At 42.3% G+C, this 21,882-nt stretch overlaps 1 protein-coding gene across 3 annotated transcripts in view; it reads left to right on the top strand.

The window, feature by feature from the left end:
- Positions 1–21,882, top strand: part of PUS10 (pseudouridine synthase 10) — a 268,922-nt gene that overhangs the window by 163,431 nt on the left and 83,609 nt on the right. For all 3 annotated transcript variants that reach the window (XM_078649298.1, XM_078649297.1, XM_078649299.1), the window contains exons 12-15: positions 984–1,040; positions 7,091–7,167; positions 7,255–7,310; positions 8,264–8,381. In XM_078649298.1, coding sequence (XP_078505424.1) covers positions 984–1,040; positions 7,091–7,167; positions 7,255–7,310; positions 8,264–8,381 — 308 coding nt within the window. The remainder of the gene's footprint in view (positions 1–983; positions 1,041–7,090; positions 7,168–7,254; positions 7,311–8,263; positions 8,382–21,882) is intronic.

Below are 21,882 nucleotides of genomic sequence, written 5' to 3' on the forward strand. Positions count from 1 at the left end.
CTATACCAGACTATTGCATATGCATTGTTGGTGGAGAAGCACAGCCTCTCCAATGTAGACTTGAACCACTCAGTGGATTATCTCCTCTGGCACCATAGGCACATCACTTGCGCAGACCCCTGTAACTCAAATGTATAGCGCCTTCCTGTGGGAGTGCCCTGATGTTGGTGGTCAAATGGAGATATATAGTCTCACCGTGCCTTAATAGAGAAAACTTGTCAATTAGAAACCCCTCTTTTATGACTTGTCTTATGAGCTTTCTGCCTACAAGCTTAACAAATCAGATCCTGAAAAGACACTTAAAAATTTGAAAAAAAGATTGCTGTTCCTCTGTGGGCATTTAAGTGAGACCCTAGGTTTACTTTTATTAATGCAGTGGTTACTCTTTCTCTGCTAAGAAAGGGTAACAGTTCAGTAAACTTTAAGTAGACAATCGCAGGTTGACTGGTGCGCCACGCAGGAGAAGACTATGTATGCAGCGCGTGGCAGCCCCAAGAAGTTTCGTTTGGTCTGGGGGAAGTGGTTGGGGGGGAATGGTTTAATCTCGTTAGGAATGCTCCAAAACTTGTCCTTTTGATCTTATATGCCTTTGGCCGTTGGGTTGTCCTGATCACTGCATATATGTCTCTGTTATTATGGGAGCTTGATGATTGGCTGGTGCTTTTTGTGAAATCAATAAAAATGTGTTTATCAAAAAAAAAGTAGACAGTCGCATTGCGATCGACAATGAACAATAACTACTTACTTGGTACAAAGTCTCACTCTCTGGACATTGATAGGGTGCAGTCTTCCTTCGTTTCCTGTTCCCTTATTATCGGCTTGTCTACATTCCTTTCTGTTCTCCTCATCACTGCCTGCATGTGTTCCTCAATGTTACAAACCTAAGTGGTTAACAAGGTACGTAGGTTTAGTTTGCAATTTTTAGTGGGGCAGTTTTGCTATAAGTGGTAGCAGAAACTTATTATTTTATTTTATTTTCAAAGGTTTTAACTTTTCATCATCTGGAAGAGAAGATGTAGATGTCAGAACTTTGGGAAAAGGTAAAACGTAATTTTTTTTTGACCCTATGAGGGAACCTCACTGGCTAAACATTCGAGTCTGTTGGCACTCCACTTTGACAATCTTGGTAAACTACATTTTATAGCATAAAGTATGTAACAAAACTCCAAAAAGATAGCAATACAAGTGTTTTTCTTTATCTTTATCTTTTTGATTGTAGGTAGCATAACATCATCTGTAATTGAAGTATGCTTAGTAATTTCATTTAACACTTCCATCTTGTGGCAAAATCTATTACGCCTATATACTGGACATCTTTGTAAAAATCTTCAATACGTAGTTTGCTTTTCTTGGCCATTTTGTGGTACTTTTAGTTTCTGAATCAATGCTATTAAACATAATGAGGAAGCACATAGATGTTTTTTCAGTATCCTTGAGGTTTATGGCGACATTTACAAGCTTGTTTCTTTCACTTTGTTTCTTAACATGCAATGCACACATCTCATGGGAAATATTTGCACTTGTGAGGATTAGTTTACTTCTTGACTCATGCCGTGGTTCTTCGTTGCCATGCCGATTTCAAGTGTGTTTTGTTACTTACCCACAGTTACACGTGCCAAATGATCTGTGATGAAAGACACACGAGGCTGTTGTGGTTCCTCATATTAGGTCACACTGTTTCCTAATGCACTTTGGCGGCCATGGAATCAAGTTAAAGTATTGGAACTGTACAATGTTGAAATTAGTAAGGGATTCAAGTACAGGAGCGCCAAAATCAGACTGTTAAAAAGCTGCAGTTCTGCAAATATTGCCAAGGGATGTAACACAATAAAACATACCTATGGTTGGTGTCTGGAATAACAGATAACAAAGATTAAGTGTTACTGTTCAAATCATTGATGAGGGAGTTGTGGAATCTATAATTTTGTATGACTTTGGTTATGTATTTTGCTCCTTATACATTAGGTTTCATCTGCCATTGTAAAAAAAAATATTATACTGATGTTGTGCAATTAGGTAGAAGTTATATGTACTGTACTTAGTATAATATCTTGAGATCTGATATTTATATACTCTTCTAATAGTTCATTGTAATATATTTGGATATTATAGGTTCCCAAGATAACATTGTAAATTCATGGTTGGCGCATGTTTGTTAGGTTAGTGTGAGCTTCTATTGACCTTGTACACTAACTGACAATTACAAATGAAGTTGACGTTTTGAATTCTCAAAGCACCTTCTATATACATGTGCAAAATTTCCCCCCCAGAAACTCTGCATAAGGTCGTGGTTAGGCCTGTTTTTTATGCTTGTCTTTGAAGAAGGGTTATTTTTGCTCCAGATTTTGGTGCAGCAGAAAACTTCAATCACTTCTAGGGATAATGGAACACCAAAATCTGTTAGGTGGCATGTGTTCCCAGCAGTACCTGTCTTCTAAATTGCAATTGAAAAAGAATGACTAATGATGTGCTCTATACAGGGACTAGAATCCGTTTTGTGATCATACTGTATACCCAAAATGGTGGACGAAAGGGACATTTTGTGGAATGACCTGGCACTTTGCACAGCCTCAGAACAAGCAGTGCTCAGCAACCTAACCTGTAGAAAGGGCATATCAACTTGGGACCAAAGCACATTTCCGAATCATTAATAGTAAAAGATATGATTTAATAATCCTCCGGTATCAAGAAAAACAAGGGTTAATCTGGAAAGGTATGTACATGCATGTGTTTTTATAGCCCTAAATTAGGTTTCAAAATAATTTAAAAAGAAGCAGGATGTTTATGGGTGGTGAATCCTATTGTGTGGAAAATTAGTGTTCTCTAAAGTGGATCTTGAGGTCCTTTCTGAATTGCAGAAGGACTGGGAAATTTCCAATGTTGATGGGGATGTTGTTCCAGATCCTGAGAGCACAGATGGATAAGGTTTGTTTTCCAGTTTTCTCTTTTTTTGCCTTTTGGTGTGACACTCTTTACTTGAGGGAGGTAATTTCTCTGCCAGGTATGAAGCCATACAGGTTCTAGAAACCTAGTATTTGATATAGCTGAGTTTTAAGTTGATATGAACTTAGGGTGGGAGCCAGTTCAGTACCACCAGCGTTAGAGTGATACACTCAAATGTTTTTAGGCCATTGATGAGCTGTCCTGCTGTGTGAGGGGTACCTTTCTACGGAGCCAGTACGGTGTCAGGGAGGCCTCAGAGCAGGATGCTCCTCTACCTAGTTGTGAAAGGACTAAGGCTTCAGCTGTTGTCCTAAGATTGGTTCCAGGAGTTATGGAATCAAATTCTTCATTGAGAGAGTTGGCACAATGCTGCTGTGGTTTTCTTGCTGCTTGCTCTTTGAAAAGGAGGTCAATGGCAAGGGAAAGACTATGATTTTGCATGCTGTGTCAGTTTGGGGGGAAAACTGCTGTTTCACAGAGTCCAAATTATATTTGTGATAGTTTGTTACTGTTGGTGAACAGGAGAAAATTCTGTCTTGGTTAGTTTAAGTTTTAGGTAGGTGGAAGACATTCAATTTTGAATGATACAGAGAAAGATTTTGAATCAATGGATGTCATGAGCAGTGGACAATTTCAGGTAGAATTTTGTATCATTGGTGTATTGATGAATGTTGATGCTGCTGTTGGTAAGGAGGGTTCCAGGATGTTCTTTGTAGAAGTTGAATATGCCCTGGTGCACTCTGCATGGCCCCCCCCTCCAGGGCCACTTCTAGCCTCAGGGACCCCATCCCCCGAGGCTGGCCCTCTCCGTTGGGGACCGTGGGAGGGTCCCCAATCCCCCCACGGTCCCTGCCGGCTCCCCGCGTCCTGCGGGAACCAGCATTGCTTTTCTACATGGGGAGCAGCTAACATGCTGCTCCCCATGTAGAAAAGCAATCGTCTTTGGTTTTTGGAAGGGAGAGCAGGTCTTCCAAAAACCAAAGCAGTTTGCTATGGTAGGGCGGGAGCCGCAAGGCTCCCGCCCTACCATAGCAAACTAAAGTAAGCAGGCACCCCGGGACACTGCAGGAGCCGGCCCTGGGGGGTGGCGGTCCCCAGGGCCACCACAAGGCTCCAGGAGGGCATTTAAAAGCCCCGGGGGTGGTGGTCCCTGGGGCTGGGGGGTCCGTCACGGAACCCCCTATTTTGAAAATTTGAGACCCGGGGGCCCCCACACAGGTTTTTTTAAAAAAGAAGCCCCGGGGGGGGGTGGCGGTCCCTGGGGCTGTGGGGGGCGTGAGCCCCCCGCATAAATAATGTTAAAGCCCCGGGGGTGGCGGTACCCGGGGCTGGGGGGCACTTCTGGGCCCCCATTATTTAAAAAAAAAAAGAAGCCCCAGGGGGTGGTGGTCCCGTGAGCCCCCCGCATACCTAATGTTAAAGCCCCAGGGGGTGGCGGTCCCCGGGGCTGGGGGGCCCCTCTGGGCCCCCCATTTTAATAAAACACATTGCCCCCGGGACTTGGCCCCCGGAGGGCTAATTACATTTTTTTCATCTGGATACGCGTATCCTACACGCATCCCGTGATTTTTAAAACAAAAAAAACATTTTTTTGCCCTCGGGGGTCCTTGTGGGACCCCCTGAGCAGGCCTAGGGGGTCAGGGTGTTTCTACCCTGCCCCCTTTGCGTCTTTTGCGCACTTGTTTTTCAGTTTTCTTGTGCCTCGGTTCTACCGAGACACAAGATGGCTGCCAACACTTCCTGGTTTGGAGTGTTGACAGACAGTTGACAGCCAATTAGCATGCAGCTCGTGCTCGTAAGGGTACGCGTATGATCCTCGGAGGATACGCGTACCCTACTTCGTCCATAGATATATCTATGATTTTATTTTTGATTTTCTCAGGAACTACTGCACGGATTTACACCATTTAACAAAAAGCGTGATCTGCGAAACAAACTCTACCTTTTTGCCAAATTTGGTGTAATTCCGTTCAGCAGTTCGGGCTGTAGCCTCACTTAAAGGTCCCTATGGAAAATTGCATGGGGAAAACACGTTTTGGGACCCCCTTTTCTCTCAGCCCCCGCTTGGCGAATCACCCCGAAACTTTCAGGATAGGAGCGGAGCGCCCCATCTTCTTGGAGAATTTTGCGAAGATTCGTCAACTGGTGCCAAAGTTATTCCAAATAGAATGTTGCTCATTTCCTATGGAAACTAGGTCCTAACTATAACTACCTACTGGCGACTGCCATATATATATATATATATATTATCCAGGGTACTATGTACACTTTTAAAACCACAGGCATGACATACATGCAGAGCCTGGGACTAAATAAAATAATTGGAAATACAAATCCCTTTACTTCTGTAGCAAACTCGTTCTTGCATTGTTTACAGAATACTCAGTTAGGGTAATGGTTGTGTCGAGAAATTAATTCACCAAAACAATTTGAGTTCCAAATTGATTAAAACGGATGCTCTCTAGCCGCCCTGCTTTTCTTAATATAAATCTTATGTACAATTTACAGAGCTACTGTTTGATTCTTCCCTCCCGAGTATTGGTGGTTTTTCTGTCTCAATGATGAAATATGCTGATGACCTCACTTTTTTCATCTTGCACCTATCTGATAGCAGATAATGGACTTATGGTTAACACCAATTAGGATAAAAACATGATTTTGTCAAGCAGGGGGACTGCTCCATTAGAGGGTGATGACTAAATAAAATAACACTTGAAAATATTAATGAATGTTCCTCTTTAGGTCTTGTGGTTACTACTAATATGTCTTGTAACTGACATATAAATATATACATTAAAACATTATTCTCCATCAGAAAGGGTCTTAATACATGTTTTAATTCTTTTGGAACCAACAATTTGAGCAATTAAGCTTTGGAATCTTTAAATATTTCAGCCTTAGAAAGGCTGACAAGACAAGACAGTCATTCAGGTGACTGAGCTGGACTTAATAAGTCAAAAGTTTAGAGTTTGTGTCCACGTTATTTGATATTGGTATTTATTGACCTCTGCTCTACTAGGCACATTTTTAGGATACAAAGACTGTTGCTTGTATGTTTATCTGCACAGCCTGGAAGGATGCAGTTTTATCTCCCAGCTAATTCAGAACCAGATGTATGATGTTTCTTTGCCAATTTGAAAAAGTGCAGTCTTCCAATCGATCACACATTATCGTTGGAACAGACCTGTTAACTATGAGTAATGTGATTTATGCTTATGTGATGTACAGCACCTCATGCATGTTATATTTATTTTTCCTCTACTTCGACAACAAAGTTAGGTTGATGCTTCTTATATTTGTTAATTGCAGCATAGTTACTCCATCAGCAAATACATTATTATTGTTAGAATCTAATTTTGTAAACGTTTAGAATTTGTATCTTGTTTTTAATAGGATGAAATCTGTATCTTAAATCAGTATTATTCTGAGGAACTTTATATATATAAATAATTTTTACTCCTCTAAGGAACATGAACTAATACCCATTTAAAGGTATTTGAATTGTGACATGATTTTAAAGATAAAAATGTTTAACCAAGAAAAAGTACGATGTGATTTTATGTGATTCAGAGGAATTTGCGTGAACAAAAAACCAAGAGTCAAAGGCAATGTGATACATTTGTAATTTGAAGTCCAGTGAGACCCATTTGCACGTGATTTCAACACCACAACCGCATTTGTACTGAAGCCATAGTTGTCACTTAAGACTGTGAATTCATCTGCATATTTGGTGTATCTTCAGAAACTCCAGGTGACATTCCAGCATACAAAAATATGTTAATCCTACATTTGCAAATCGAGTTGGAGTTTTGTTTGGCAGGTTATATCTATTTGGAATTTATAGAAGAGTTTAAAAGACCTGTATACTTCTCATCTTGTGGTAGCTTTTATATAAACATTTTGATGTGCTATGCTTTCACATGTGTTGTTTTCCTAGTGTGTAGATATAAAGTAGAGCAATAATGCCTTAACACAAAGTTATTGCAGGCAAGCCTCTAAACCTAACTCATGTGAGAGTCCATGGCTAACTGCAGCTCAGCTGAGGTATTCATTTTATACATTTAAAGATTCACTTGATAGATTTACGCTGTACTATTTCATTTAAATAGCATAAAGAGCAAGGCTGTTTATTTTTCTATATTGTCAGGAAGGCCATTTGCAGTTGAACTTGTGAATCCTCACAAAGTGCAACTCACAGCCTCAGAAGTAAAGGAAATACAGCAGGTAATAATTTTGATTTTTCCGTCATCTCAGAATTGGTGCCTGGGCCACATGTCTGTGATTTGAGTTTTCTCTGGTTTCATATTACAGAAAATAAACAACTCGTCAGACAAAATTAAGGTTCGGGATTTACAGATTGTCACAAGGTAAGTGCTTAAATTTTTTTTTTTTATGTGCGTAATGAAAAGATGCCACACTGAAGTAATGGTTGAGGTCAGTGGTCGAAGTGGGCGGGATCGGAGGAGCACGACATACCCATACCAATGTAATTTAAGGAAAACCGTTCCCCTACTTTCTGTGAGAAGGTAACCGTCGCAGGACGGTCAATTCCTAGAGCTGAAATGCTTCAGTTGAGGTGTAAGACAGGGAGTCTCCTGTGCTGTGAAACCAAAGGCGGGCAGACAGCAAAACAAGCATTTTTGCTAGGGTGCCTGCTGCCTGAAAGAAATGTAAATGTGCACACCGGGTCAATCTTCAAATGTTAAGGGAGCTGGGAAGCCGGTATTGACTTTGATTAATGTATCACTTGACAATACATGATGACACCGCTCTATTCTTTTTGAGTTGTATTTGAAAGGAGTTACTAGCTGGGCTGTTAAGTGTGTGCTTTTTAACCCCTCCCATGCTCGTGGCGGAGCGGTTCCGTCACGAGCACGGGACCGCCGCACGGCCCCGCCTCCCCCTTAGCGCAGCGAAGGGGTTAAAAGGGCATAACACAGGCCTGTGCGCCGCAGGGGCCTGTGTTAGCCCCTAATTATTCTCACTGCTCCAACCAGGATTCAGTTCCGTGGCTTTCTGGTTACAGACACAGACATCTGCAGTGCATTAACTAATAAAGGCTTCATGAAGTACAATGGTGCATTTCCCACTGAGTAACTTAACTTGCATTTATTTTACAATTAAGCTGTGTGTTCTTTATATGTGCATACCTCAAGGTGAAAGACCAAAAAAAGTTACAGAATATTTTGTTTTTCTAGCCCCACCTACTTGCCCCACCCCTATTGTGCACAACATCACAGCTCCCTTACTTGTTTTAATGCACTTCGAGCACTGGTTGTGTTATAGTAAGCACAGTCTTCTTTTGATTTCCTTGGTACAGGGATGCAGTGGCCCACATGAAAGTGGGCGAAGAAGAAAAGACAAAATGTTATAGTGCCTTAGTGTGGACTGAAAAATCAATCCAGAAGGAAGATATTGTATTCCTAGATGATTTAAAGGTATTCCATTTCCATTCATATGATGATTAGTCAAAAAAATCTTTTTACAAACATGTCAAATTTATTGCACAATGGTTATTTTATTTTCATACATTGCTTTATGCATTTATTCAGTCCATTGTGCTTTGCTCTTTTCTGGGATTTGATGATGCACAGTAGGTATTTAGGTATGTGATGCAATCCCCATATATTAGCCAAACATACTTAGACCTCATGTAATGGATTATTATGCGTGACTGTAAACATTCTCTTCTCTGCAGTTCCCAATTAATATGCTGCTGAGTGTCTTAATCTAATTTCTTCAGTAGGATTTCATTGCTAAAACCTTTTAGTGAAGGATTTGTGTTGGGCCTGTTTTACCATCTCTCAATGCACAATTGTAGCACTGCAGCAGAGCAGACCACCAGGTGTTTTGGAGTAGCACTTGTCAGGGTCCTTAGTCTATTATCACTAGCATTATAGTTATTTTTAATCAGTCTTCATAAAGTCTACATCTGTTGGGAGACTCGCTTCTTCTTTTTGAAAACATCATTCTTTCAAATGTAATGTATCCTCCTTTTGAACCACACATTGATTCATACTGGAGGTTAGCTTTTTTAATAGCTATAACCTCAACTTGGAGCATCTGATAGACTTTTTTGTGCAGATTCCTTACCTTAGCATCAGACTGGATCCAGACATTTTTCGTGAGCAGTACCCCTGCGCGCCAATAGGTGGTGCTGTTCTGCTCCACATTGCAGCGGTGTCTGCATCGGAAGTGAGGTGCGTTGTGCTATATGCCCCAGCGTGCTGTCGTCAGTTTTTTCTTTCCTCTCCAGTCATCACTGTTCCGGAGAAGAGCTACGCCTAGTCACTCTTTGACTGACCTTTTTTGACTTTTTTGTCATAGATTTTTGGGACATTGTCTCCTGGTAGGGCAGTGATGTCCACGAGGAAGGCTGGTTTTAAGCCCTGTGAAGCCTGTCACCGACAAATGTCGGTGACATATCCACACCTCGTCTGACTCTGGTACCTCAAGCGGAACCACGATTCCAATACCAGCATTGATTGTCACACCATGCACCCGAATGCCTTGAGGGAGTGGTCCCTCAAGCTCCTTGTCATTCGATGGGCGTTATCGCAATATTCTCGATCCGGATCGAGAGGAAGGTCCCTAGTATGGTTGTAGAGACACTCCAAGCACTCGCCATCACGTTCAAAGTCGCCCGGGCGTTTGGGCAAGTTTCTCAACCGCAAAAAGAACAAGAAGTCGAAGAGGTCTTCTACTTCGCCCATCTATTGGAGTCATCCGACAAGATGAGAAAGCGTTGGCATTCGAGGCCTGGCCTGCAGCTGAGCCTGTGCCTGGTCTGTCTCTGCACCTCTCAAACTTTCCAGGAGCTGGAGCGATCCCCGCCCAACTCCGTCAATTTTATGAGGCCATGTATTAGAAATTGGCATCTCTAGTTGGCAGTGGCTTGCACCCTGTCCAAGTAAGGACATTTTCTTCTAGTCAGGGTAAGGGGATTACACAACTAAGATAACCCTTGCTCACCCCCTGGGTAGCTTGGTACTTGCAGTCAGGTCTATCTCAGATGGTAAAGCATTTGTACAAAATACAGTAACAGTGAAAACACTACAAGTAGACACCACACCAGTTTAGAACAGTAACCAATCTTTATCTGATTAAAACAAGAGCAAAACGACAAAAATCCAACATACACAAACAAAGATATAGCTTTTAGAAGGTTCAAACAGTTCAAACTATGGATGCATCACTTTTTAGTGCAAAGTACCTGAGATGTGTCAAAATCTAAGACAAAAACAGGCGCAGTGGAGATAAGGCACCAAAAACAATGCGATGCGTCAATTCCGTACTCTTATGGGAGGTGATGTATCGATTCCTTACTGCCAGAGGAGGTAATGTATTGATTCCTTGCTACGGTGCAGAGAGGTGATGCATTGATTCCTTGCTGTCAGGAAAGGTGATGTGTCGATTCCCTTCTGTGAGGGGAGGTGATGCGTCGAGTTTCGACTACTTGGCTTCGGTTCCTTACTGCTGGGGAACGTTGATGGAGATTTTGCGCAGAGGTGCGATGCATGAAAAACCAGGGCACGCTGGAGTCGATGCAATGGCAAACCAGGCCCTGTGCCGATTCTCATAGCCTCAAGCAGCTGATGCTTTGAATCTGCAGTCGCCCAACAGGGCCTGTGTCAGAGTCGGAGCAGGTGCCTCGATTGTCGGGGACACGGTGCTCGGGACTCGGACTGCGGCAATCTTTGAGTTGCATGACAGGCTCTGCGTCGATTTTTCTACTGCAGTGATGAATTGGTTTTTCAACTGCACGGTAAGCTTGCAGTGGGAAAATCAGGCATTGAAGACTGGTGCTTCGATTTTCTTCTTTTTTGCAGCAGAAGCCACCTCCAAGGGCCTAGAACTACAATTGGCACCACTTGGCAGGTCAGAACTCACAGCAGAGGAGTCTTTGATGGCCCTGAGACTTCTTAACAGGAGTCAAGCTCACATAAGCCCTTAGAGAACCTTGGCAAGCAGGATGATGAAAATAAGTCCAGTCCTTTCACTCTTGAAGACAGGAACAGCAAGCAGTAGGTCAGCACAACACAGCAACAAGCACAGTGGTAGTTCCCCTCCGACAGCTTCTCCAGCTCATCTTCTTGACAGAATCTCCTTAGTCGAGAAATGTTCTGAAGTTATTGTGTCACAGCTCCAGGACTTATACCAATTTCTGCCTTTGAAGTAGGCAAACTTCAAAGAAAAGTCTTTATAGTGCACTAAAGCCTGCCTTTCCCCGACCTGGCTCCAGACACACTACAAGGGGATGGAAACAGCTTTGTGTGAGGACACACACGGTCCTATTCAGGTGTCAGTAACAACTCCTCCCACCACTCTAGCTCAGGAAGACCCATCAGCCTGGCCATCAGGATATGCAGGGCACACCTCAGCTCCCTTTTTTGTTACTTTTTAGAGTGAATGCACAACAGCCCAACTGGCAGTCTAAACCAGACGTGGATTTCACAGGCAGGCAGAGGCACAGACTGCTAAAGCAAGAAAGTACCTACTTTCTAAAAGTGGCATTATCAAACACCCAATTTAAAAACCAACTTCACTAAAAGATGTATTTTTAAATGTGAGTTTAGGGACCCCAAACTCCAAATCTTCCCAATTGGAAGTTACAATTGTAAGAGGTAAGAAGGCAACTTCAATGATAACCTATGGGAGAGATAGTCCTTGCAATAGTGAAAAACGAAATTGCCAGTATTTCACTATCAGGACATAAAAAACACACCAGTACAGGTCCTACTTTCACAAACTCTGCACTCTGTCCAAGGGGCTACCTTGAGCCTACCTTAGGGGTGTCTTACATGTAATAAAAGGGGAGGTTTGGGCCTGGCAAGTGGGTGCACCTACCAGGTCGACATGGCAGTTTAACACTACACTCACAGACATTGCCATGGCAGGCCTGAGAGATGTTTGGAGGGCTACTAATGTAGGTGGCACAATCAGTGCTGCAGGACTACTTGTAGCATTTGAATTACAGGCCCTGGACACACACAGTACACTTTACTAGGGACTTACCAGTAAATATAAAATGCCAATCATGGATCACCAATCATAATCACAATTTACACAGGGAACCCTTGCACTTTATCACTGATCAGCAGTGGTAAAGTGCCCAGAGTTCAGAAACCAGCAAAAAGAGGTCAGAAGAATTAGGAGGAAGACCGCAAAAGGTTTGGGGATAACCCTGCAAAAGGGCCAGGTTCAACACCATGCACCTCATATTTGAATCGCTGGACCCTGATGGAGCGCCTTCAGAGGGGCCCCTACTGGTCTTCCCCCAGTGGGTTCTTTCCCAGCACCAGTCTGGTCCCTTGAATCCATGGAGGGATCCGCACTGTCACCCCAACCTTCCCCAGCTTCGGCACCACTGCCGTCGTCCCCAGCACCGTCCCCATACTTATCCCCGGAGCTGGATGGGCATCGCCTGACTCCAGCGCCAACTGGAGACAGTCCATCGAGGCCAGTGCCTGTGCTCTATTCCTTTGGGCTAGGGCTTGGGGATGACTGGGAGGGGCCACTGGATCCTGATGAATACCAGCCACTAGGTGTCACTGAGGACACCTGGTGTGAGGGCTTGGCAGATGCCATTGGACTGGAGAAATTTGCTTGGTTTCTCCTCCTACCATGGCAACGGAGGTGGGAGCTTCATTTCCTATGGTGGTGAGTAAGGCAGCTGAGTTCCTGGACCTTCAGTTGCCCTCCGTGGCTGTCAAGATGAACGTCTTGACAGAGATGCTTTAGCCGGGAGTCACCTCTTCTTAACCACCTCTCCAGTTTAAAGAAGCCCTCACGGATATCCTACTCGGGCCTGGTCCAAGGTCCGCTCAGGGGCTCCTGTGAATAGGGCAATTGCCTGCTGCCAGGTTCCTCACCCAGCACCCAATCCCAAAGAGGTCCAAGCCTCCACTTTCAAAGTAAATCCTGTCGCATTGCCTATCACTTCACCAGATAGGGAATCCAAGAGGCTGGCAACCTTGGAAAAGAAAATGTTTTCGTCCATCAGCCAGGCACTGCGGACGGTGAACACTGCGTGCCTTTTGGGCTGATACTCCCATTGGTTCTGGGACTCAGTTGTGCAGGTGCTGCCGATGGTCTCGGAGAAGGCCCGAGCCATACTCTCCCTAGCTGTTGCTGACAGGAGGGACGCAGCTATGTTTGCCATATGCTGTGGGCTGCATACCTGTGAATCACTAGGCAGAGCTGTTTTATCATTGGTGGCCTTTAGGAGCCACATCTGGTTGAGAACCACTGACTTTTTGGCTAAAGTCCAGGCCTCGCTAATGGACATGCCCTTTGATGGCTTCTGTCTCTTCGAAGACAAAGTGGAATCCACACTAGAGCTCTTCAAGGACAGCAGAGCTACTGCCATGTCTTTGGGCCTTTCCATAGTCCCTTGCCAACCCCAGTTCACCTTTAGCTCCTTTCGTGGCCACGGAAGAGGCTTTCAGCCGAATCTCTACCCGCCCAGCCACCACGGCATGCAAGCTTCTCAGGCCCTGCATGTCTGAGGATGCCGTACCCACAGACCTCGTGGGTCAGGTAACCAGAGGTTGGGCCATCTCTGCATTTCTGCGGTTGCCAGATCAGCCATCCCTATTCACTGCCCCTTTTGTACATAGTTTTTTGAAATATCTCCAAAACATATTCCCACCTTCACCCTTCATCTTGTCTCAGTGGGACTGAAATTATTTCTAAACTTTGTGATGTGCACTCCCTTTGAGCCACTACTCAACTGCCCTATCAGGCTCCTTACTATAAAAACAGCCTTTATTATAGTGGCATTAATATCTGCCCGGTGGGTCAGTGAGCTCCAGGCTTTACCGTCTCAGCCTCTGTATCTTAACATCTATCCAGACAAGCTGATTCTTCTGACTAGAGCATCCTTCCTACTGAAGGTGGTCTCTCCATTTCTTATAGGACAGTCTATCACCCTGCCTACCTTTTACTCTCTGCCTAATCCCCTTAAGAAAGAGGAGCGACTCCAATGGCTGGACCTAAAAAGAGTGTTAGTCTACCTTGACTGCCCAAAAGAGTTATGGGTGGACAACCAACACTTCATGGGGTATGTCGGAGCTCAGATTCCTTACCGACCCACCCATCCTCCACACTCTGCGAACAGATTTAAACATTCAGGGTTGTTCCTCTTTCAGGGCCCTAGTTTCACACACCAGTGGGCAGTGTTCTTCGTGGCTCCACGCTTTGGGCGTGAGAAGTCAGGAAACGAAACTGCTGCAAGAGTGCTGGGATGGCGAACATATAGGCACGTGCGCATCACTTCCGACGTGGACGATGCCGACAACTCCATGCGACCAAACACAACCATCTACCGGCACGCAGGGGTACTGCTCACAATAAATGTCTGCATCTAGTCTGACACCTGGGGATAAATCTACGGTAAGGAATCTGCGGATAGAGTCTCTACCAAATAAGGCATTATTGTTTGTTAGTGCATTTCAAGATATATTTATGACCCTTACATGGTCTTCACAAAGCTAAGGCTGCCCTTCAACCTGACCCCTTTTGCCCCCTTAAGGAAGATTCAGATCGTGTTTGTGCTATGTATAAGTATTTGTATTGTTCATTCCTAACTTAAAGCAACAGACAGTTATATAATAGAGAAAAAAGTGGCACAAGGATGTGGGCATAGTGTTACAGAGGTAGCAATTGAACAATTGTTGTTACACATCCACAAGTTCCAAACAATTACATTTCTTACTCAGTGACAGTATAAAAGGGTGCTCTGAACACCTAGCTATCAACTGTGTGGTCTGAAAAAGCTGAAGATCAGCTGTAATCTTAGTATAGACAAACCACATAGCTGTACTTACAAACACGTCCCCAGGACAATTTATTGGTTTGTGTAAAGTTCAGTGAAAACAGTATGTAGCTGCACACTCTACATATGCACACTTGTCTAAGCAGTCACAAAGAAAAATATGTGCCTTGAAAAAGCCCCATGTAGAGACGAAACACGTGTTAGATGTCCTAATGTACAAGAATAAGGCTTTCTTGATGCAATTTAAAACTACACTTACATAGTTATATACTGTTGTCTTTAAATCGTTGAACTTTAGACAAGTCAGTAAATTGTCTTTCTAGAGACATGAATATATAAATATAGCGGTGTGCTTCCATTTATTGTATAAAACAAGGATGTGGGCAAGTTAGTCTTGCTTTCGCTGGGAAAGTTTTCTTGAATGCCATTCGTGTGGAGTAAGAAACTTAAAGGTTTTCTTCCAGCCAAGGTTGTTTGTGTATTGATAACTTGAAATGTTGTATTTTGGTGCTATGTAGGATGGTTTATTGGACGTGAGGCTGTTGAACATGATGCAGCAGATTTTGATGGTGATATCTGTATGTAGTCGGAGATGGTGTCATTCTTTGAGTGTGAGGGTGATCCGGTTGTATTTTCTCAGTGTTTGGATGAGTTTTGATGCTCCATGGAGAATACTATTAAATGGTGTGGTTCATCTTGGCCATGCAGGACCAATTGCAGTTGGTGCTGAGCTAGGTCGAGTTTGGAGAGGGAAATACAATTAATATAAATATATTCATATCAGCAAGGATATTTCTGTCAACACTAATCTGTATGCAATAGAGCAATTCGTTTAATATTGTTGCACCATTATCCACTAATTCAGAAAGATTGATTCCAAATAGTTCTGATTCACATGCCTAGGTGTGTGTCCTCCTTCCTATGTCTATTTCATGATGACTTCTCCATGGTCTTCCGTCTGGGACACTGTAAGAGCCACTCAATAGCAATTGTAATGGTGAGCTATTTGGCCCACTTATTATTAATAATCTCAAGATCGCACTTCAACCCCTTGATTAGATAATTATAAAGCCCTCCTATTTTGGTGTGGGCAAGAAAGTCCGCCAACCAAGCATGCAGATGAAGAGAAGTGAATCCACCATCAGGCTGTACAGTAGAGGGTATTAAATAATACATAAAAAAGCCCTACATTTGTAATCAAGTGCCTTTTAAGTTAGTTAAACCCCTTTATTCCCATTTACAGCCAAAAGGTCAACTAGCCTGAGTGGGGGCTAAGAAATCGCCAAAGTAGAGATTTAATTGTGTCACCTGGAATATCCAAGGCCTTTGATATGGCTTACCAGAAATGGGCCAACAACTAGCTTTAGTTAAATTTTTTCTCAGCTTAGTGTAGTAATCAATTTCTTTCTTTTTCTATTGTGAAAAAGATTGTGGATTTTCCAATAAAATGTTGCACTATATACACAACTTATAATGTTTCAATTAAGTACAAATAATTAAGCTAAAATAGTGAGGTATGTTAAAATGTACATAAATCGGTTAACACAATGTCTGGTGGCTCAGTGGACTAATGTGTCCACTGCAGGTGCCTGTGTTTGATGTCATGGTCACAGATTAAAATCCCGGCAGGTCCACTCAGCCTTTCATCTGTCTGAGGTCGATAAAATGAGTATCATTTACTTGGGTAAAAATAAACATCTGTTATTCAGCGCCAAGATGCCTGCGGGTGAACGTGCTCTTTACAAATACACGTTATGTTATGTTATGTTATAATAATCACAGTTAGTACTCTCTGATTTGATACGTGGTCCCCAGTTCTTATTAAATTTCTTCTGTCCTGGTGTCACTTTAAAATGTTGCATTGCTGCCTCTAGTTCATGGATACAACACAGCAGGTTCCATCATTTTTAGTGCTAGGTACTATGAGATTGAGCCTCTCGTGGACAGTGTTCAATGTAACAATAAGTATTGCATTATACACATAGAAAACGTGCTTTTGTGGGTGTGTCTAATCTATGCCAAGCATGATCCCTTGAGTAGTCAGTACAATATTATATTATACAAATCTAGAGATTGCACCACTGGCTTTGGACCAAAATTCTCTTAATTAGTCAACAAACCTATGTAAATCATCTTTATCAGATTGTCCACAACGAGTACATTTGAATTGATCCTATACTTCAACTTAAGTAGCTTTACTGGTGAATAATATAACATATTTACGATCTTAAAGTGCTGTAATATTAGATTGACAGCTTTATTCGAAAGCAATCCAATTGCATTAAAAAACAACCTTTTTACTCTTATTGCTTTTTAATTATGCAGACTGTTTAGAAGACAAAATAACTAAACTGTCATCTAAGGTGTTAATGAAAACCTTCTACAATTTTAAGAGTCCGGTATTACTATGCATCTGATCAAGAAGGTGAATATTTTATGTTTTATTAATCTGTAAAATTAACGTATCTTTTTTTTTTTCTTTTTTTTTTCAAATCCTCATTAGCCTTTACGCCACCCATGTTCGATAGTTTCCGCCCTGGGCTTTTATCTCATATGCTGGCTATGAATTCAAGTGTGTGCGGCTCTCCGGCCCGGACCGGGCCACCACCCTCTGTGCCACCCTATGTGGATGACGGCCCAGCCACGCCGGAGGCCACTACTCCGCCTTCACGATGGACGGACCTATTTCACATGCCTGCGAGATAGGCCAAGGCCTTAATCATAGGATTTTTCATTTATGTCCTAATCTCTTACAATATACCAAGGCGAAGGCCCACTTATTACCCAAAATGTTGCATAAAAAGTAACCAAAATCTATGTTTCCTATTCTTCCGACCTTTGGAGTCTAATGTCGCAAAGTATCTCATGCTTTTTAACCAATCCATAAGTGTCGGTGTCGTAGCTTCTACCCATACTTTGCAAATTTCCCTTCGAGCTAGCAGAACCCCATAAAAAACTAACTTTACTTTATCGTTCATTCTGTTATCATGTAAATCGTATCTCCCGGTAATGATTAGTTCAGGGCTTACCTCTATCGTGCAGTCAATTGATTGTGATAGACAGTTGCTTACCGCCTCCCAAAATTCCCTGATGTTTAAGCATTCCACAAACATATGCAGGTCGTCCACATTTATTTTTCCGCATTTTGGGCACTCAATCCGTCCTCCAGCTTTAAATTTCGATAATCTGCGGGGGGTCCAATAGGCTCTATGGATGGTAAACAGAACATTTCGCCTTAAATTTGCAGATTTTACTGTTTTATAAAGAATAGTCATCATTACTTGCCATTGATTTTCTGTAGCGATGTCCGGCAAGCAATCTCTCCACAACAGTTCCGGCAGTATGAACGGGCCATCTTCCATCTCCACCATTTCCCAATACCACATCGCAACTTCCTTCTTGAATAGTTGTGAAGAAAATATTTTGTCTTCAAAGTCATTTTGGAGACCGATAACAGTATCCGACTTATTTGCCCAGCTTTGCATCTGCAAGTATTTGAACTTAGATAACCCTTTGCCCCACACCTGTGCCCCTTCTATCCATCCAATCAATATTCCCTCTGGAAATAGGTCTCCCCAAGTTTTTAATCCTGCTGTTCTCAATGGGACAGCCAATGCATCCTCAGCCCACGACGGTGATCCTGGTGTGTCCCAAATAGACGACCTACATCCAAAATAGCTCAGATTTGCTAGTTTTCTGATTTTATACCAGAGCTCTGCTGTTTCCCGTAGAGTTTTTAATTACACCTTTTTGAAGAATTTTGGGTCAGAAAATGTATACATAAATCCGTCTTCATCATAGTTGCTCAAACCTAACATAGCCAAGAAAATACACCCGATAGTTGTATCCTTCGGTACTCCCATAAACTCTCTCAAATTTTTTAAACGAAAGGCCCAGTCATATAACAAAAAATCTGGGGCTGATAACCCGCCCTTGTCCCATCTTCTTCTAATTTTCTTCCAGGATAAGCGAGATCCTTTCGAGGCCCAAATAAAAGAGCAAATTTCGCTTTGTAATCTCTTAAGCCCCTTCTTGTCAAAGTCCCAGGGAATTGTTTCAAACAGAAAAGTAAGTTTTGGTAAAATCACCATTTTAATCAGGTTGGTGCGACCGAACAGAGTGAGAGGTAGATAACTCCAACTTTGCAATATCACCCCTATTTCTTTCTTCACCCTAGAGAAATACATTTTTGTTAATTCTGCTATGTTCTGCGTTATTCTCACTCCTAAATATCTCATCTCCTTCTTGCATTTAATGTCTTTAGTGTCCAAGTTCCATGCCATTAGTTCTGTTTTGCTCTCATTAATTTCATACCCTGAAACTTTGCCAAATTCTTTAGTAAGCTTAAAAATATTTCCCATTGATTCTTTCAAATTTGAAGTAAAAATAATAATGTCGTCCGCATAAAGACCAATCTTCTTGTTCCATTCGCCTGCTCTAAAGGGGGCTATTGTATCCATAGCTCTGATCCTACTCGCAAGCGGCTCTATATATAAATTAAATAATAAAGGAGAAATCGGGCATCCCTGGCGTGTACCCCTCATTACTTTAAAGGAGGGTGTCAAAATGCCGTTTACCAGCACCTTAGAAGTAGGGGCGCTGTACAGTGATAGCAGTGTGTTAGTATAGTTTGGACCTAATCCTAGATGTTGAATAAGTTTCTTCAGATAAAGCCAATTCACACGGTCAAATGCCTTGGCGGCATCGAGAGCAATAAGGGCAAGAGGAAGATTAAAAACTGTCGCCATGTCTATTGCGCCAACCACTGAGAAGGTGAGTTCTTTTAAATATCTACCCTTCATAAATCCCTTTTGGTCGTCGTGGACTAGGTGTGAAATGACTAGACTTAATCTATCAGCCATAATTTTAGTAAACAATTTATAGTCATTATTTAATAATGATATTGGCCTGTATGCATCTACGTGTTTAGGTGATTTGCCGGGTTTTGGGATCAAGACTATTACCGCCTCATTCCATGACTCCGGCATCGCTATGTCTCCTCTGAAAATATTGTTAAAGACTCGATGTAGAAAAGGAGCAATTGAACTTATCAGGGTTTTATAGACCTCCAGAGGAAGGCCATCTGGCCCCGGGGCCTTACCCCTCTTACCCTTCTTTATGGCTTTTTCCACCTCCGTCAGTGAAATTTCTGAATTCAAAATCTGTTTATATTGGATTGGGAGTGGACTTATTAGCTGTGCCCATGCTGTTATCTCTTGTGGGTTTGGTACTAACTCCTCCTTGTAAACCGTTGAAAAATGCTCAAAAAACGCTTCTGCAATCTCTCCACTATCTATAATGGCTGTATTTCCTTCGGACCCGTCTACTCTGATTTCCTTAATAAAATTTCGAACCCGGTCTTTCTTTGCTTTCCATGCCAAAAGTTTGCCACATCCTTCTCCATAGCTAAAATGTGCCAAACTACTAGCATCCCACTTCTCTTTGTTTCTAGCTGCGAGAACTGTAACTAGTTCAGCCTTCAATTTTAGAATATCAGAAATGGCCTGATCTCTTAACTGCTGCTCTTCTTCTCCCGCAATCTTTGCCTCGTTTTGTCTAATCTCTTCTTCCAAGTCAAATATTCTACTGTAATATAATCTTCTCTTCTTTGCACCTAAAGCTCCCAGCCTCCCCCTCAAGAAGGCCTTGCACGTGTCCCAAATCACATTTATCTTGGCAGAATCTATGTTAGCGGTCAGAAAGACATCCAGTTCACCTTCTATAGTCTCTATAGCTTCTTGGTCTAAAAGTATCGTACGATCCAATCTCCAGACTGAGTTGTGCGCTTTTTGGCCAAGTGTCAGATGTAAATGGATGGCTGAGTGATCTGATAAGTGTACACCTACATGATTGATATTCGTGACGAACTCCACCATCCTTAGATCTAACAGAAAAAAGTCTATCCTCGACCTATGTCTATACTTTTGGTTATAGTATGTATAACCCATCCTCTGGCCCGATTTAATACGCCAAATATCGCACAATCCATATTCTTTTAACAGCGTTTTTACTCTGTTAGACATCTTAACATTCTTCTGCGCGCTCTTCCCTGAACGATCCAGATCTTTATCCATGACCGTGTTAAAATCTCCTGCCATGACAATGTCGCCAGAAAAACTTAATAATTCGGCTGCTAATTTATCCAAAGGAAGCAAGTCATCAATGTTTGGCCCATAATATCCAACCAAAACAAGATTTTTCCCAGCCACCAAAGCTTGTACTATGAGCCACCTCCCCCCAGGATCTGACGCCATAGCACCAAAAGAAAATTCCACTCCTTCCCTAACTAAAATTGCAACCCCTTTAGTCACCATAGTCTGAGGTGTATAATACTTGTAAGCTATCCACTTCTGTGTACCAAACAAGTCCCTGCTTTCTACCTCACTTAAATGAGTCTCTTGCAAAATAATTATATGAGCCAATGAGTCTTCTAAATATTTGAAAATGATCTTTCTCCTGGTTTTCACTCGTAGTCCATTCACATTCCAGGACAAAATCTTTAATTCTTTTTTATTAGCCCCCGTCATTCTCTTTAAAAAAACAATTGATCATTACATTGCTGGTGGCCCTTTGTCCTCTGAGGATTATTTTTTTTATTTTTTTCCTCCCCCCCATCCCCCCTCCCTCTGGAAAACCCTTCCTGTCTATCCATGGCCATTGGCCTTATGAGTGCATAAGGTGGTGGTGCTTCTCTAGATTCAAATAATTTTATGTATTTATTGTCTTTGACCTGTTACAAAAAGGAACCATTACACTCCCTGGTTTAGAGCAGATGCATTGCGTGACATCTCTGTGCATCTCTCAATAAAATCATCGACATCTTCAACAGTACGGAAGGAGTTCATCTTATTTCGCCACATAACTTTAAGAAATGCTGGGAATTTAAGTTGAACTGTGGCTCCCAAATTCCTTAGGGGTTCCATTCGTTTTCCCATCTCCCATTGCCTGTTTGCCGTTACGGGGGACAGGTCTGATCTAATCTCTACTTTTACTCCGTTAACTGTTAAGAATTTCTTTTTCAAGGCAACTGACAAGATATTCTCTTTTAGGTTATATGTCAAAAAATTAATTAAAATTTTTCTCGGTTTAGTCCTATTCGAATTCAACCTGAATGGATCTCGATGTACCCTCTGTATATCGGAAAAAATAGTCTCCTCATCTTC

The sequence above is a fragment of the Lissotriton helveticus genome, chromosome 6 (genome assembly GCF_964261635.1).
Source record: "Lissotriton helveticus chromosome 6, aLisHel1.1, whole genome shotgun sequence".
In the NCBI taxonomy this organism is placed as follows: domain Eukaryota; kingdom Metazoa; phylum Chordata; class Amphibia; order Caudata; family Salamandridae; genus Lissotriton; species Lissotriton helveticus.